The sequence below is a fragment of the Buteo buteo genome, chromosome 15 (genome assembly GCF_964188355.1).
Source record: "Buteo buteo chromosome 15, bButBut1.hap1.1, whole genome shotgun sequence".
NCBI lineage: Eukaryota > Metazoa > Chordata > Aves > Accipitriformes > Accipitridae > Buteo > Buteo buteo.
The window spans coordinates 29,983,776-30,001,576 of record NC_134185.1 but is presented as its reverse complement, the minus strand read 5'-3'; the positions used below and the strand labels follow the sequence as shown (position 1 = coordinate 30,001,576).

General features: G+C 41.5%; 1 protein-coding gene across 4 annotated transcripts in view; it reads right to left on the bottom strand.

Moving 5' to 3' along the window:
- The window catches only part of NCOA7 (nuclear receptor coactivator 7), a 99,630-nt gene that overhangs the window by 33,839 nt on the left and 47,990 nt on the right, over positions 1–17,801 (bottom strand). For all 4 annotated transcript variants that reach the window (XM_075046884.1, XM_075046888.1, XM_075046887.1 and 1 more), the window contains one exon: positions 17,115–17,368. In XM_075046884.1, the coding sequence (XP_074902985.1) occupies positions 17,115–17,368 (254 nt within the window). The remainder of the gene's footprint in view (positions 1–17,114; positions 17,369–17,801) is intronic.

The following is a 17,801-nucleotide window of genomic DNA, read 5'->3' as shown; positions in this document are numbered from 1 at the left end:
AGAATTACACCTCTGCAACTATGTAAATAGCTGTATAAGTAAATAGAATAGGTCAAGAAGCATCAACAGAATCCCAGGCTGCTCACACTGACATACCACATGCCACTGCAAGACAATACCATCCCCACCAATGTTCCAGACTAACCTGCCGCCAGCCAAAATCAGCGTGAGGTTTTGCAGTGCTGGCAGTGACAGCTGAACCTGCCTGACAGCTCCTGAGCCTTCAGGCTGATGTCTGGTAACGCAAGCAGTAATGCTGAAGTAAACAAGGGGCCAAAGGACTGACCACTTCCCACAGCAGGTAAACAAACTCAGTAGCCTGAGAGAATAGAGGTAATGGCATACTTGGACCAAAAGTCCATTTTACTCATTAATCTCTGTCTTACCAAACAGATGGCATGTAAATAGAGAAATCTTTCCCCTGACTAGCCCCCTTGGCTTCTAGAAATCATGGATTTCCCAGGGTAGAAGAACAGCATCCACTAAACTGCCCAGTCCCTTCAAGACCTCCACACTGGTCCTATGCCAGTGAACACCACAGTACTGTGATGTGCTACATAAAGTAGTGCTTCCTTTCTTGCACTTTATACTCGATTAATTTCATTGAGCACCCTAATTAATGTTATTTTAAGGGTGAAAAAATAAATAGTCCTTATTCACCTTCTGCATACCATTCACAATGTCACAGATTTCCAACATCTTCTCTTACTTATTTCACTTTTTCAGATTGACTAATACTAGCATAGTTTAGACTCCTTCCTATTTCTCTGACCACACAGGCTGTCCTTCTCATTAGTTTTTCTTCTCCTACTATATCTTTTTTGTGATGGAGGAAGGAAAACCAAATGCAGATTTTAAGATGCAAAAACCCCATTAATTTCTGCAATGACATAATGAGGGTTCCATTAAAACTGTAAGATACTAGTCATATTTTTCCACATCACTGAGTACGTCACTGCTGGTTTAGGAAATTCCAGTCCTACATCTCTATGACAGACTTGTTAGAAGAAATAAAACTATATTACTACAGTCTAGCCAAGCACTAGGACCAAGAAGTGAAAACCTGAAGGCAGCTTACAAGAATCTAAAATGCAATAAATTCAGGGGAGAACAGTTATCACTTGGAGTAACCTTATCAGAGTACTGATAAGAAATTAAGCAAATAAGGCTTCCTGGGGTAGTTCCCTTATCAGTGAATGAGGCCTGATACCAGCTATCTTGACAGAGATGGAGTACAATAAGTATCACTTAAGTCATTCTAGAGAGATGCTGAGACCTCAAGAATATGAAAGTCCTGCTTGGGCTGGTAGAGGAGGAAGAAGGAAGACAAACCAGTTTATCTGAACAATTTTTTCCATTTCTACTTTCTAGACTGACATTTTAATAACTTTCAGCAATGCTGTTACGTACAGGATGATTTAATCGCATCTCCACAAGCACCTTTCTGGCTCTTCTCATGGCTCTCAAAGTAAACTGAACAGCGTTCACATCAAAATTACTACTTTTAAATAAAAAGTCTTTCTTTCAACTCCTGTCAAGTGTGGGTGAACCCCACCACCGCAGAGGCCAGACCCCTGTTTTGGGACACCCTCCACCCACTCTGACATTCCAGCACTTACCAGAGGCTGCAGCAGCCTTCTAAGAAGAGACATTTTCCCAGCCCCATTCCCTCCTCTAGCCATCTGCAGCTGCTGGGGTGCACACTCATCAAAAGGTTTTTTGGCCACCTGAGCAGACCTAGCTCCCTGAGGAAATGGCAGCAAGGTAGACACAAACACTCCCTGCCCAGATTGGGTAGTGGAGTGCTACCATGTTAAGAGGAGAAGAAAAAGAAACAAAACCAAACAAAAAAACCCCACAACATCCCACTATCTCGGGCATTTGTTTTTCTGTTCTGCTTCCCACTTTTCCCACAGCTTCCTGCCAAGCCCTCACCTTTACTTCTGCATATTTTCCTCTACTGAATCATATCATCATTTGGCTTCCCCTCCTTCTCTACTGCTGAAGTCACTTGAAACAAAAAGGCAGCTGTTACCCATCACGACCACATGTGCCCCTTCATCAGTGAAACTTCTCCTGCCATAGGAGAATAGCAATTCCCTGATCAATACAAATCCAGGCACAGGACTCTGAAATATCTATGCCTTGAACAACTTTTCTCTGTTCTCAATAAATATTGATTGTGATTCTCCACTAGTTATTTTCCAAGCAAGTCTTTCAAAGGAATAAGGAGATCACCAAAAAATACAGGGCCCCAACAAAAATGACAAGCAGTTCAAAGAACTGATATAAAAAAGGTAGTAACTCCTTCTGTTATAAATGCAGAAGGTATTTTAAGGCAGATTTAAATAAGAATTTGGCTATTGATATTCATGCAATATTCATATACTGCAGCTTCTACATAAAAAACTGCAAATATTTTCAAGGAACTTAAATTCCCTCTGTTTTTTACTCCTTCCTCCCCAAAATGCAGCTTTAGCTCCTTTGCAGAGGCACAAAGAGATGCTACATGTTACATGTTTAACAGTTTATTACCACCTGAACACACTGCACTGAAATGCAAAGCAACCCTTTCCCACCACAGCCAAAGCAAGAAAGGACCCGTTGCCATCCTTCCCCTGCAGCTGTGCACAGAGCTGGAGGACAGACAGCACCCGTACTCAGGCAATGAGGTATTTTTGGGCAATGGGACATGCAGGTGTGCCTGCACACCCAAAAAGACCTCCAGCTGAGCGAGGGTGAAGGGCCTCCCTGCAGCAGGGTTCCTCCCACCAGGAGCCTTGCAAGGAGACATTGTCCAGGGCAGCTTCACTGCTGCTTTTTTGCTGGCACTTGAACAAGGTGGACATGGAGCAGGAGACACAAGCCCTGCAGGGACAGCGCAGGGGGAATGAGCACTCATCAAGAGTGCCAAGCTCCAGGCAGCTACGCATCTCTTGTGTTTAAGATGGCAAGATGTGCGCCACTGCATTCTAAGTTTCCTTCGTGATGATCTGCTTGAAAAGTAAGAGGAGGAAAGATCTAGTTTAAAAGGTCACTGAGGTTTAGGAAAAGGGGAAAAAAACCAAACAAAAAACCCCAAACCAAAAAAAACCCACCACTCAATTTCAGAGGGAGGTTAAGAGGAAAATTTGACACATTATTGCAAAGAAACAGTGAGATGCAGCCAACAGCTCAGAGCTTTAGCTCTACATGTCAGTTGGAAAACAATATGGCAGCAGTTGAAATGTACTGAAACTTAAGAGTATTGCTGAAACAGCATGTCACTGGGCACCCAGGAAGAAGCACTGAAGAGGGGTGACTAGAACTATAAGACTCTTTATATTGAACAGTACGGTCAGAAAGGAAGTTTAAAGGAGAGGATGCGCAGTGCTGTAAGCAGGGAGGACGTGCAGAGGGTGTCCAGCAAAGGCAGAGGGTTCCCAGCGCGCGCTCTAGGTGCTGTCTGAAGACACAGGAAGGATTCAGATGAACCAATAACCTTGTTCCTATCAGACAGAAAACAGACATGCTTCTGTAGGTAGAGACCAGTAGTTAAGAAAGAGGTCATGGTAATGTAAGCATTATGGAATTACAAGTTATGCGTCCTAACAGCAGAGTTAATCTTGCTCCTATTCCTTTTCAGACATTTTATAGAGTGCTTTTCGCCATGAATTGCATTCATATGCAAGGTTTTAGCCTGGGCAACACTATTTCAAAATGCAACAGTGTACAATTTGGATCTATCCATATTATCATATAAAAAACAAGTTTTCAGTTCCTCACTTCTGGGGAGCTTAATTTTTTGGATTATGCTTTAAAACAGTAGTTTCCTAGCTTTAGTTACTGCTCATCCTACACTAATGTATTAACTCTCACCTCATCCCAACCTGCCTAATCCTCCCAGGAGAGGGTGGCATTTAACCAAGTTGGTGTCAGTACTGATGATGAGAGAGTGGAGGGAAGGATGGGACAAGGGGAGAATGAGGCAATGGGAATGAGGAAGGGTAGGAGCATCTGTAAAAACCAGCTCCATCACAGCTGAAGCAGTTGGGTGGTAGATCCAGGTCCTAACTCTATTCTTTCCTTTAGAAAAGAACAATTGTTTTCTCCCTTCACTATCAGTCCTATATCTGAAATATGTTATCGCAGTTCTTTTTCTGAAGGTTGTCTTTAGTTCCCACTGATGCTGTCTGGATACAAAGACACGTGAGATAATTTTAGCCTTCCATTCCACAGGCAGGTCTCCTTCTGCACACTCCTGCATATAGACAAAGCAGTGGTGAAACAAAAGGAGATCTTGTTACACAAAACTTTAAGTGTGACATTCAAAAGGAAATCCACAGAAAATTTCAGATGGGAAAATACTTGCAAGTACTCTCCTGCATTTTGCATAAATGATCTAACTATACTTACTGTGGAAGTAACTGTAACCATGTATTTATTCTGGCCCTGGAGAGTCGCAGCAAAATACTGACATGCCTGTAACAGTAGGAAGTGATCATCGTTTCTATGACAGGAGCTTGTTCCTGCGTGCCCTGGATAACTGCTTCGTGGTGTCATCAAAGCCATGGACTCTTCCTGACCTACTTTTCATTTACCACTAATAACTGTCTCTCCCCACTGCTATTTCACCAACCTCCAACAGCCTATATAAGATGGACTTGGGAGCACAATGTTCGCCTGAGCTGTCCACAAGACAGACCAAAGTCCTACTTCACATCGACACCACCTTAGATTAACCGTTGTTAGCAGCCAAATACCACATCTTCAGCTAAGTGCTTTATCTTCCTTCAGAGCAAAAGCTTATGAACCACATTTATCAGCTACAGAAAAGACAGCCTGCAAGCAATGGATGTCTACTGCCTCAGGGCAGACTAAATAGCTACCATCCATGAGGTCTACGGCTATCAGGGAAGTAATTACACAGCGTGCAGGTACACGTGCTATCTTCAACCTAAGAAGTGTGAATAACAGCCAAAGCAAAGATGCAGCAATAGAAACTTCAGCATGGGCTGCTACCAACTTGCTGCGTATGCACACAACAAGAACCCCAAAACTGCATTATTATATACTCCAGACTGTTTGGCAACAGTCTGGTCTAGTTCCCTACTTGCAAGACTAGCATTATACAAATAAACAATGTTAAGTCAACCTTCCACAGAAATATCAACTTGCATAAGACAATTCACAGACTCAGCATCCAGAAACCTCCTCCCCATCCAGACCTCTGCTTTACTCATATATAAGAAATGTGGAGACTCAAGATCAGAAGCTGTTCATACCATGTATCGTCACTTCTTCCAGTTTCTAGTTCAAGACGATTCAATCTACCCCAAGATCCCTGTGTTTGACAATCTACCTCTAAAACATCCTGCTCTCCTTGTGTATTTGTGTAGGAAGAAAGGCCCTCTTGGGTGCACTGATAAAGCCAGATGGAGCTGCAGGACAAAATGAATTTTGCGCTTTGCCACATTTATCAGCCAGTGGTGTCTTAGCTGTCTTACCACATTGCAACAGTGACCACAGACTTAGCAGAGAAGGCAGCTACACCCCAAAACCCAGAAAGGTGAATTACATGAAAAAAATTGAACAAATGGTTTTCTTTAAAATCAGGGGAAAAAAACTCTACATTATCAGTCTGATAAAGACAGTAATAAAGTATCTGGTAAGGGCTCCCTTGGATAGCATTTTCCCTCATTATTCACTGCATGTGAAAGAGCTTTTCTGGCTAAGTTGGTCACCTGCAGATGTATACTGCATAAATGGATCAAACCACACAGCATAGCTAATGTATGTCAATCTTTGAACGCACTACAGGAACATGCTGTGTTACTGGGAACTGCAAGAAGAAAGCCACATGTATCCTTTGGTCAGATAGAGAAGGTTGTTCTTATTTTCTATCACTGCCCAGACAAGCTGTTCAGACACTTGGCATCTAACTGTGTGGTCAGGAACCCAATTCTTACGCAAATTCTACATCCTGTTTTCAGTTACTGAAGAAAATCCAGGTGCAGGAAGGAAGGCTTTCACACTGCCTTTCTCTGGCCTCTGCTGGATGGAGTTCATTTGGGTTAAGAAACAAAATGGTGGGAATGAGAAAAAGCAAAGACTTCCATTAAGAAAGACTAACAATCCCCAACGTGTAATTTAAACTGTACATTGTTTGTTTGGTTTGTTTGTTTGGGGTTTTTTTTGTTTGTTTTAGGAAAAAACACCAGATACACTTCTCAGACTAAGCAATGCTTAAAAATCAACACTTTCACACATCTAACTTTAATTTCTTCAGTGAATTTACCTTGACAGTAACAAAGGCTTAATGCACATGACTCTCTATAGCTCCCCCGGAAAACAGACCCAACATTAGTCCCCCTGGAGCAGTACTGGATTTGGGCACAGCCCCACAAGCAGCTTAAACCATCCCACCATGAAGCTGCTGCCAAAAGGGGCAACTCCACCAACCTCCTTCCTCCATGTGCTCCTGCCACCAGCCCGGCACTGGCCCAGGTCGCTAGATGCCAGCCTAGGGAAAACAGCTCCTGACTCTCTGGGCTGGCAACAGCTGAAGGCCAGGACTGGAACCACCCAGCTGGGCTCAGGAGGAGGACGGGCAGCGCATATGTCCTCTTTTAGCAGCAGTGTGGACACCTTAGATTGGCTCAAATTGTTTATGAAAGTGTACCGTGGGAGGGATATGGTGACAATCAGAGCTAGTTCCAGGTTTCTCATACAAAGGTGGAGGTTAAAAGGGTTGGTGATTATTTCAAGAGATGAGGGGATGCAGAAAGCGAAGGTTCAGTGAATTTTTACTTGCCTTGGGTGTAAGTAGATTCAGGAGCGCTTTGGAGATGGGTGGACGAGAAGCTGCCCACTGGTCTTTCTGTGGTCTGACAGACAGCACTACCTGTGAACCCCATTCAGGTAAGTGTCAGTACGTAAATGCATCTATCACAAAAGTACCACCATAAAATTTCTGACTATCCACTACATCAGGGACTCAAAGACAATACAGAGCAAGGAAAATCAACCTGTCAAGGGAGCAGCGCTGAGAGAAGTAATACTTAGGCATCACAAAAGAAGACATGTGCATTTTAGAAAATGGTTAACACTACACATGCTGTTTTCCTTCATTCATTTTGCTGCTTGAACACACAGCAGCTTGCCTGGGAAGGCTATGCCTTGTAAGTCGAGCAGGGCAACATCTCTTCAAATTAACATGCTGTACTGTCTTGTCTATTGGTTGGTGATTACGAGGTCATAGGTTAAAGACATAGACAAAAATCACAAAGACTCTAAACATATGGGACACATGCTCTATTTTCATGTATGGAGATGAAATCAGCATCTGATGTGATGCTGACTGCCAGCACTTCATCACACAGATCCTCAGGAGCCATAGAAAAGAGCAGCTCAGTTTATACACAGTACTGATCCCAAGTGTGAGCTGACAAGTCGCATCTTCACAGACATCATGACAGACTGACGAGACATGAGGAAACATCAGTGTGGAAAACTGGGAGCGAAAGTGTTACAAAATAAAAAAGATCTGGCTTTATGATTATATTTAAATGCAGGCTAAAGAAGTTCTGCTTTTCAGAGCATTTAGGTTAACTTCCAACAGTGTATTTCAAGCACAATATGGGAACTTGTTGAAGAAGAGAAATTAAAGTGTGCCTTGAGGATACCAGGCTTGAGTTACACAGACTCCTCGAGAATGACTCCCTCACATCTCTGCTTGGAGACCAAAAGATTTGCAATATGATTTCAAATGCACTAACTCATGCTCCTTATGTACTTGGCTTATGAAAATTCCTGCCTTAAAGAGATAAAAACCTTACAAATGTAAAGCTCATGTCTGAAACTATAAAGAGAATATTCTGCCTCTTCCCCGCGGGCAGAGATCCTCAGAGAGCTACAGAGAGTCACTGTGCAGGGGAGAGAGACTACGGCACTGATATACCTGGGTAGTGCAGAAAACTGCTCCACAGGCACCAAGGGCACGGGTCCTGGAAACCTGGGTGGGGGAAGAGGCAAAGGATCCAGTCTGCCTGGTCGACAGCCCTCCCAGGAAACGTTGAAGAGAAAAACCTGGAAGAGAGTCCAACCCTTTCCACCAGGACAAGATAGCTACCAAAATCGCCTCCAACGAGCTGCACATCCCCTGAGGCACTCCGAGTAACTTCACAGGGCACCCACGCTCAGCAAGCACAAGACCCAACAGGCAGCCGGCAAGACCTGGGAAAGTTCAAACTACCCCAAACATGATGAGCCAGTGGATCCTGGAAGTGAAGAACTTGCTAACCACGTAGACCTTTTCCCTTCATTATCCCCGGCAGAAATATGACAACTCTCTTCATTAACTCTCCCGACACTTTCCTTTCCCCTCCTGCACACGTACACCTGCCACAGCCTCGCCTTGTGCTATGTGACCAATTGCTCCACAGCTTTCCTGCCTTCCTCAGGGCTTGGTTTTCAGAGATGTTAAGTGCATCTGCATTTAAATATAATTAAGAATGTAAGTGCTCACTCTTTCTGAAAATTCAGGCCCTGGGAAAACAGACAGCCCTTGGAAACACTCCTGGTTCTTTCAGCAGTAAGATCAGTTTTAGCTGATTAAACACCAGTTGTGTCATTCCCTAGTCTGACCTTTGCAGAATAGATCACAAGAAGTCACTGTCTTAAATCTTACTTTGAGTAACTGCTACAGTAGAATGTAACTTTTAGAAAATTTGAAATCCTGGTATTTCTTCTCCAGTGACAGTAATTCCACTGCAACGCTTTTTAATTTTATGCCTCAGTAATTACTGCCACTGATAAAAAGGTATCCCTGATTTCTAATCTCCACTTGTTTCTTTCCATCTCCTAGCCCGCTCAGCCTGACAAAACTCTTTGCTATGATATTTCAATTACTTACACAAGTAATTTAGGATAAGGCTCTGGGTTTTTCTCCCCTCAGGAACAGTTATAACTGAAGGAGTCTCTCACAACTCCCTCTAGTCCCCAAAAATTTGCTTCCTCCCTGAGCTGTACTAAACGGAGCTCACAGTAAATCAAGTCAGAGAATCTGAGTTAAGAGCAAAAACATCCCCTGTCCCAGCATCCTGAGTCCTGGAGGTTCAGAGAAGGGTAACAAGGACAAGGAAAGCCACAAAACAGATTACATGTAAGGAATGCCAAAGTTCCTCAGCCTGGAAATGATGGAAGGGGGGTATTTTATAAAGAGAAGAGTACAAAAAGAATCATAGAAGGCTTGGAGATGGTGAGTAGGGGTTGACTGTTCAGTTTCTTCTACAAGAACCAGTGGCCACCAAACAAAGCCAGCAAGAGCAAGACTGCTCTTCATGCAAATGGTAACAAACCTGTGCACTCTTTACCAAAAGATATCGTAGAAACCTGCATAGGCCCAGGGAGAGACAAGGTAAGCATATGGAAGAACACTCTCTAAACGCACAAACTGCAAGCAGCTCAGAAGATCCCTAAGAGCTGAAAATCATCGAAGGACAGGAGAACATTAGTGTGGATAATTTTACAAAATTCACTGTGTTGTTAATCTTCCCCAGACATCCAGGTGTGGCCTTTGTGGGAGAACAAATGCCGCACTAAACGGGCCCTGGTCTGAAACAGCATGGGCATTCCTGTGGCCCGTCTAGCACTTCTTCACCCTAGAATCACGGACACCAGGCTTGGACGTAGTGGTTCAGCAGCAGTCACACCGTCATTCCCATTATCCCTTGCATAAAACTTCCAAGTACCTGTACTACTGTTTTTTATTCCAAAGTGATGTTCTGCAATTTTATGCTGAGGTAAATAAGCACATCAACTACTCCAAGTGATTTTTCGGAGTTAACAGGCCCCTCATCCTGGAAATCTTTATTCTACAACCTACCTTTAAAACATGCAATTTGCCTGTGCTCAAATTACCAATGAATTCACATAACTCAGCATTGGTAACTTGCACTGGTTACAATTCTTACAACTTTGTACAAATAGGATGGGCACCTTTTTTCCCCCGCCTATAAAAGTGTTAAATCACACACAGCAAGCACCTGATCCTTTCAGAGCTGAACACACTTGTTCACCATCCTCCTGGGGGGATGTACTGTCCAAATTTAAAACTCACAATGTTCTAGAATATAAACTCAAGGGTCTCACAAAATAGTAGTACATAACATCAGCAACATAATTCTTACAAATGCAATTGGCCTTGATTGACTATTTGAAAATTAAAGGAAGGAATATAAAAATCTGGTATGAACCCTTTTTAAAGGCTTAATGAAGAAAAGCCACATCAATGATCAAGAAGGTTCATCAATAAACTCTCAGGACTCCTACATGAAAAGCAGCTCTGCCAATTAAAAAAAAATAAGAGATTACATCTATTAAGCTAATGTTTACCTTCATTTCTAACTGTTTGAGTGGAGAAAATCACACCAGAGGATACAAATACATCAATTCTCCTTCTACGTCCTTTCTTCCTCCCTGCTGGCCAGAAGCACATCAGAAAATTACTGAAAATTCAACCACTAGCATCACATAATGAGCTAAAATTATTGTCAGTTTCTCTTTTGTTCTTAACACAGTTAAGAAATCTCTTCATATTACTGGACACAGTTTTTGTGTTGTGTCCCTTACTCTCCCACTCCAACTCCCTCACTTCCCACTTGAAAAGTATATTAGTTTACTGACTATCAATGGCCAAGTTTACAATTTGGTTTTATATATCCATATAGCTTCACTTCCATCTAACAGCAGACATAAAAACAGCTCAGTCTTCTATCTTAACTGTAGGTTTTAAGCCAGCTTGTGTGTTGATAGGCAATACCTACAGATTACATACAAAACACCAAGTTTCCCTTATTTGTGCCTTTTACTTAGTTTTACAACAAACAGGAGTTTATCCATCAAGATGAGAATTAGAAGAGGATTCCACACATGGGGAGGTCAGGCAGCGTTAAGACATTTCCATCCAAATTTTCAGAAGTTAAGTATTAGCAGCATTATTTCTGGTACTTACTGCTTAGATCAAATTCTCCTGCCTGCGGACAAGGCATTCCTTCTGCATGCAACAGTTTCTAGTAAACACCAATTAACAACTCAGGGTGAATATAACCTGGTGGCCTTAACACTGATCCACTGGGATTCAAGATCATCTGTTCTTATTCCAAAACAAGTGATCTGAAACTGGCTGCCTTTCAGTTATTCGTCCACCTCATTCTTCCTGCATGGTTTCAGCAACCAATGCTAATACACCAACTGCCTGAAGCTTCCCAACCAGCCACTGCCCGTTACATCCAGTTTGTGCTCATACGTAAGTTATTCCAAACCTCTTGTTCTACACAGGCAATTACAACCAAATTAACATCTTCCTATGCTGCTTTAATTTTATTTGAGATCTTGATTCTGGAAGAAACAAATTATTTCCCTCTTCATCCGTCCTTACACCCACTCTCATTTTTGCCATCTGAAGCCAACCTGAAACGCAAAGGCTAAAGCAAGGTCTCAGAACTTGGGAAAATTCAGATCCTGTTCCTCTTACTGTTGTATTACGCAACTTTAACACAGCAATGAGTAGTCCAGTTTGTATTCTAAGTAATCCAAGTAATTTACAAAGTACTTGGCTACATGAATAGGGCTGACCAAATCAGGCGCCCAGAGATTAGGACAGATTACAGTTAGCTAATTACCAGCAAGAATTTATATGGATTTTCTTACTTTATTAAATGCACTCTACCTTTTTATGACTAGCACCTTAATTAAGTCCTCAGGTGCATCCTACTGTTGAATAACCGTACCAGGTAGTACAAAAGACAAAACCAGGACTCATTAGCAGAAGGAAGTTTAAATTTTCAACTCCATCTATACTGAAAAGTCACTTCAGATCAAGCTTATTTAGGAAATGACCTAACTATAAGAAACTATTATGCAAAGTGGGTTCAGTAAGTGCCCCACCTTTTCATTAAATTTAAATTATCTATAAATTTTCACTGCATTGCAAGCAACATTCAACTTTGAAACAGAGCAAGTACTGCTGGTATCATGGGAGCTGCTTTTGCTGATTCTGTGCCAGCCAGGGCAAATCTCACATTATGAGTGACGAAAACTGCTATGCCCTCTCTGTTTTATTTACTAACATTTGTTCTTGGCCAGTTACCCAGAACATTCAGAGGCTTGGTAACTGCATGCATGCCGCGCTGCTCTCGTATTGCCTCCTGCCCGAGTGATGGCAGGGAGGACAAGTCAAAAAGGCATCCATTTTCTGTCTCTGGACTCTGAGGAGATACTCTGGCACCTCCTGTTCAACACACAATATACTACCTCATCAAATGGGCACATATCATTTTCCCTCTTACGGCATTTGTGACTCCTGCTTGTTTTGGACAGAAATCAGAGCTACAATAAGAGGAGGTTTTGTTAGTCTCACCTCCCACTCGCTGCAGAAATTGAAATTGAACACCATACAGTGAATGAAATAGGATGGCTTTATGATTAGAAAGCAGAATGATTAAGCTAGTCAACTGGATTGTTGGTAAGATAAAAGTAGCTGCGTGATGTGGGACAAGTCATCTAAACCAAACTTTTCTTTATGATGCATTCTTTAATGGAGACCAATTCCTCATACCTGCTGACTGCTTATGATTTCAAGCAAAATCAGTGGAATCAAGGAATTATTCTGCACTTCTGGTAGAAAGACACATTATATTGTACTGGAATAAATATATGGATGAAATTCAGAGTGTTGTGCTTGACCCTAATTTACACCACTGTTACACTGCCTGCTTTCAGAAGGTCACATTTTTTCCCGTTTCAGTGTCTTCAGTGGCAACACAAACGATCACCTTCACTCAGCTTAGCAACTCCTGACAGGAATCCTGGTTTCCTAGTTTCACAGGAGTCCATCTAACAAATCTATCCCATCCTGCCCTAGAGCCAATAAACTGGTGCTTCAAGGCTGTACAGGTCCACTGCTGGGTTCCTGCAACTCCCCTCGTTTTGTGAAAGTGTTTTAGAGCCTATGACGTGGGGAGGGGAAGCAAAACAATGAGAGAAAGAAAAAAGAAAAAAAAAAAAAGAAGAAAAAAAAAATCAAAGCTTAACAAGTCCAACATTTTCCAACAAAAACAGTTGTGTGTTTTTTCACACAGAAAGTGTGCCTGAACCAAACAGCCAAGCTGCAGAAGTAGGTCAACTAGGTTATCCCAAAAGAAGGGGAGAGCACCCTGAGTGCTGGATATAGCAGCCGGAGTGCCTACGCAACCATTGCACTGTGCCAGACAGACACATCCTTGGAAGTCTGAAAGCAGATTACTGCAGCAACAACAGCAGAAAGGGTAAGACAAAGTTAAGAAGCCGATTACCACATAAGCCAAGAGATGAGGCGAAAATAAGGACAAAGGAGTGTTATTTCCATTGGTCCTCAGGGAAGAGCAACAAGGAGCATCGGCACCTCTGTTGTTTTAAAGCAAGAGAACAAGGGCTGTATCTGCAAAGCAATGACTTATAGGGTGAGATTTGGAGTCTGAAAGGTACAAATTATGCCAGCATTATAGAGCCACTGAAGAACAACACAAGAGCTAAGAGAAAAGGAAAATATGAGGCTACACTGGAGAAACCACCTGGCAGTGCGACCTGTTCAGCCACTCAGCAGTGCCTCAAGAGAAGCGATCAATACCTCATACCACGAGGTTATTTCTAACGGTGCCACCCCAGTGCTAGCAGATACGCTGTACAGAACGATCTTGGCTGGGGAGAGGGATGCTGGAGGATCCCTTTCTAGAGGATGTCCGAGTCGCAACTCCTCCTCCTCCTCCTCCTCCTCCTCAGCTCGGCAATGCCACCCGCCGGCTGCAGGCATTAACGCAAGGCGGCACTTGGATACCAGGCGAGGAGATCCTCCCTCCATCACCGCGCTTCCATCTTCTTCAAGTTAGAAAAGCCTTTTAACCACTCTGTTTTCTACAAAGCGTGGCAGGGAGCACGGCCACCTCCAGTTCTGCGCAGCCTTCAGAAACTGTGTTACAGTCTTTCCACTGGAGAAGAGGGACTGACTGAGTCAACAAAATCCTTCTGACAGAGCATCAGCCTTTGCATAAATCTATTAAAAGGCATGACATTCAAAATGAAAGAGTAAGGATGTCACTGTCAGCATTCACAAATTCATAAAGGCAAACACATTCATGAACTTCTAATGAAGGGACATGGTGTGTAAGGAACAAATTATAGTGAGATGTGATGCCCATTCCCGGATCTCTTGGAACAATAAATAGAGAAGGATTTATAGTCCAGTAAAATACAAAAGGGAGATTATTCAGAGGACAGAGTTCTTCACTCTGTTAGACTGACAGACATAACCCTTCTAGGCTCCAAGCATCTTATGACAAGACCTCCATTAAGTCACAAAATAAAGATCGTATGCATCATCGTATCAACACAGATGAGAATATGCAAGACTGTTGCTACATCTAATGCATTTTTCTTTTGACTAGGAAAACTAAGCGTTTTGGCAAAGTGCAGAAAGCATTTAGAAAAAGAATTAGTAATTCTTGTATCAGATTTTCTTAAAGTTCTAGACATTAAGTAAAAGCTGGGTAATTGGGAAGAAACAACCATCAAACAAAACCTCCAGCCCTTATGCAAACGCACCTAGAAAAATGGTTAACCATAAGTAAGAGAGAGACTATTTTAGTCAGAGCACCTCAGAAACATCAATAAAGCGACAACTCAAGGGGAAAAAATCATGTGAAATGAAAAGAAAACCCGAGGTATATGCATTCATAACGTTAAATAATGAAGACAGATGTATACGCATAGATAATCCCTCCCACCCAGTTTCATATGAAAGCATATCAACAATTAAAAAATAAAGTCTTTACAGATTTGGCAGTACCTTCTCACCACGGCAGCTAACACATCTCCCAGCAGGGAACTGCTGACCGCATACCTCCTGGCAGAACTCAGCTCAGCGAGACAAGATGGTTTTGTCCTCTGCCGCATGCAGGTAAAGGCTATTTAAACAAGTCCAGTTCTTACAGGGTGCTACGGGTGTAGAGAGAGCTTTTGGAAACTGCTCGGGGTGTTAGCGAAGGCAGCAGCTTTCAGGAGAGCAACAGTAACAAACAGCTAAGCAGGTAACCACTGCCAGCTATAGCTGTAGTGGACAAAGGCAGCTATAAGACATGCAGACTAATACTGTGGCAACCAATGATTCCACAAAAATGACTTCATTTTGAGAGTTGCATAGGGAACATGGAGCTATTGCACTTGTTTCACAACCACTTTTCATCTCTCTTTAAACTTTCACTTCCTTAATTTTGATGCTCCAGCTGGGTAAAAGTCTTCGTGTAGGAACAACCGAAAGCAGGCATTTAAACAAGAACAGGGTTTCTCTCTCTATGGATTTTGTCAGTCGGGTCTGTGCTCAGCTCAACAGCAGCATTTAATTACTGTACCTCTCAACAGAAGTTCTGTATTTCTGCAGAACCCAGAGGCTTTGCACACCCGCATGTCAGCCAGTAGCATTTCAAGTCACCCCCACAATGATGCCAGTCCACACAAACCACAGGAACACTTATGAAACAAATATTAGTAAAAAAAAATAAATTAATTAAAAAAAATTGTATTGACTGTTGGATTGCAAGCCAAAGACTACCTAGACAACTTTACGTTCTCCCTTGCCACACTCTTCAGTGAGAGAGAGGGATGCCATCGGCCCCCTTCTCCCCCATCTCACCACCGCAAGTGCCAACTGTCACAGAATTTTTCACCAAACTACTGAAACACTAGAGAAACAAAATTCAGCTACCTCACAAAACCCCAAATTCCTCTACGTACAAACCACCAATAAATTGCTGCTTTTAGCAGAAGCACTTTACTAGGAATGCAACAGAAGTTTGTATTTTGGTGTGTTTGATTTTTTAAAATTAGCATACTACCAAACCAGAAAGAGTTCACGGGTTCGTTCATTAACAATTCTCTACTTTTCCTTCTACAGATTTTATTTCAAGAATAATGTGGTCAGAACTTCAGACAAAGAGAAGCAAGTTTTCTTTTAGTTTCCAAATTATTGATCTCATCAAATTCAAACCTGCCAAAAATTATGGACTGATCAATAAATCACTGTAAACACTTGAGCTTGCCAGGAAACATTACTCCAAGATTTATCTCCTTTTTGGTAAGGCCTGTGTTGCCTCATAAATGATAATCTTCAGGTGCAGACTAGTCTGCATGTGCCAGTCAACGCATAACAACATTTTTACTGCGGATTCATTTCTTTCTCCTGAAGAGTAATCCTCCTTAGGAGTCAGCCGTCCATGCACACGCGGTGTGAGCAAGAAAGAAGTCTGCTTTGAGGATACCTACAATTTTCTGTTCCCTTCCTTCTCTTTAAAAAGGATTCCTTACAAGATGGAACCAGGGTTCTCTTAATCTAAGACTTCATTCCTACAAAATACCGAAAGAAAACCTGGAAGAAGTATTTCATAAATAGTATCTAAAATTACTTAGAGTATCTAACAAATTACAATCCAGAACTGCAAACAGATGTGTATATGACTCATCTCATATATTTATGCACAAACTGTATTTTTTCTCAATTTCTTGCAAGAATAAATCTAAAAAAAGGTATGATTAACTGAGGTACTGATACAGTTGGGGGGATGAGGGTGAAATGAGCCATCCAGCACATAAGCCGTTTGACATCTTGTTTAAAAATATGTAGTCAATTTACTTACTTGTTCACACTTCAACAGATAAAACTAGTATGAATTAGTCTTAAACAGTATACATCAGTTTATGAAACAAATAACTCCACCAAAAAGACCTGAACCCCAATGCCATAAAACATTAAAGACAAATCTTAAAAATAATTAAAAATAAAATACAATAATGAACTTAACTGTTGCCTATAACAACACTGAGTTTTAGAACTGAGAAACAAAAAATAAGGATTTTTTCAGAACTGCAAGGTTAAAGTTAGAAGCAAATGACATTCAGAACTACATAATTCTGTTTCTTTTTACAGGAAGAATATCCAAAGTCAATTATCCTTTTAAGGAAGGCCTACAGAATATGAGAAAAGTACATTAACAAGTTCTCAAAACAAACATATTTCAAAATACTATAGCATTAACATAACTCACCAGTACTATAGTATCTTTTAAGTTCTGTGCGTCTGATGTCTTTCAGTTGATTGTATTTTTTCTTTTTCTTTTCTTTGTCTGGAGCAGTTTCCTTTTCCCCAGCAAATTTACAGTTGTCTTCAGAGGAACTGATTTGCTCCAAAATAACTTTACTTTCATCATCTTTTGCAGAAGGTGTTTTGGAAACAGGAGATCCAGGGGAATTGGCAGAGACAGTCTCGGTGTTTTGTTTGGCTTGCCTTTTCTTTTTCAAACTATGCATAAAGAAAAAACCCACAACATTAAGATGTAGCCAACCTCTACAGACAAGTTAACTCACTTGCTAACTTGATTTTTTCAAAATGAATTTAACATCAGAATTCCTTGCAACTCAGTAAAAACAACACACTTTGCATCAGTAACTTGGTAACTAAGATTATCCTACAGCATACTCCTCAATCATATCATCATCTCAAGGATATCTTGTCAAGAATAACAAAAAAGGTAATAAAGTTTTTACTGTTGTTTACCAAGGAGAAGGAATGGGGAAAAAGAAACAAAAAACATCAAAAAGTTGTTTTGTTTTAAACCACCATACATCTAAACATATAAACAAGATACTGAATCATGTTTTCAAGATGAAGCTTAGGATATCATAAAACCTCAGATCATAACGTATTATAATGCAACAGCTAACATAACTATTTC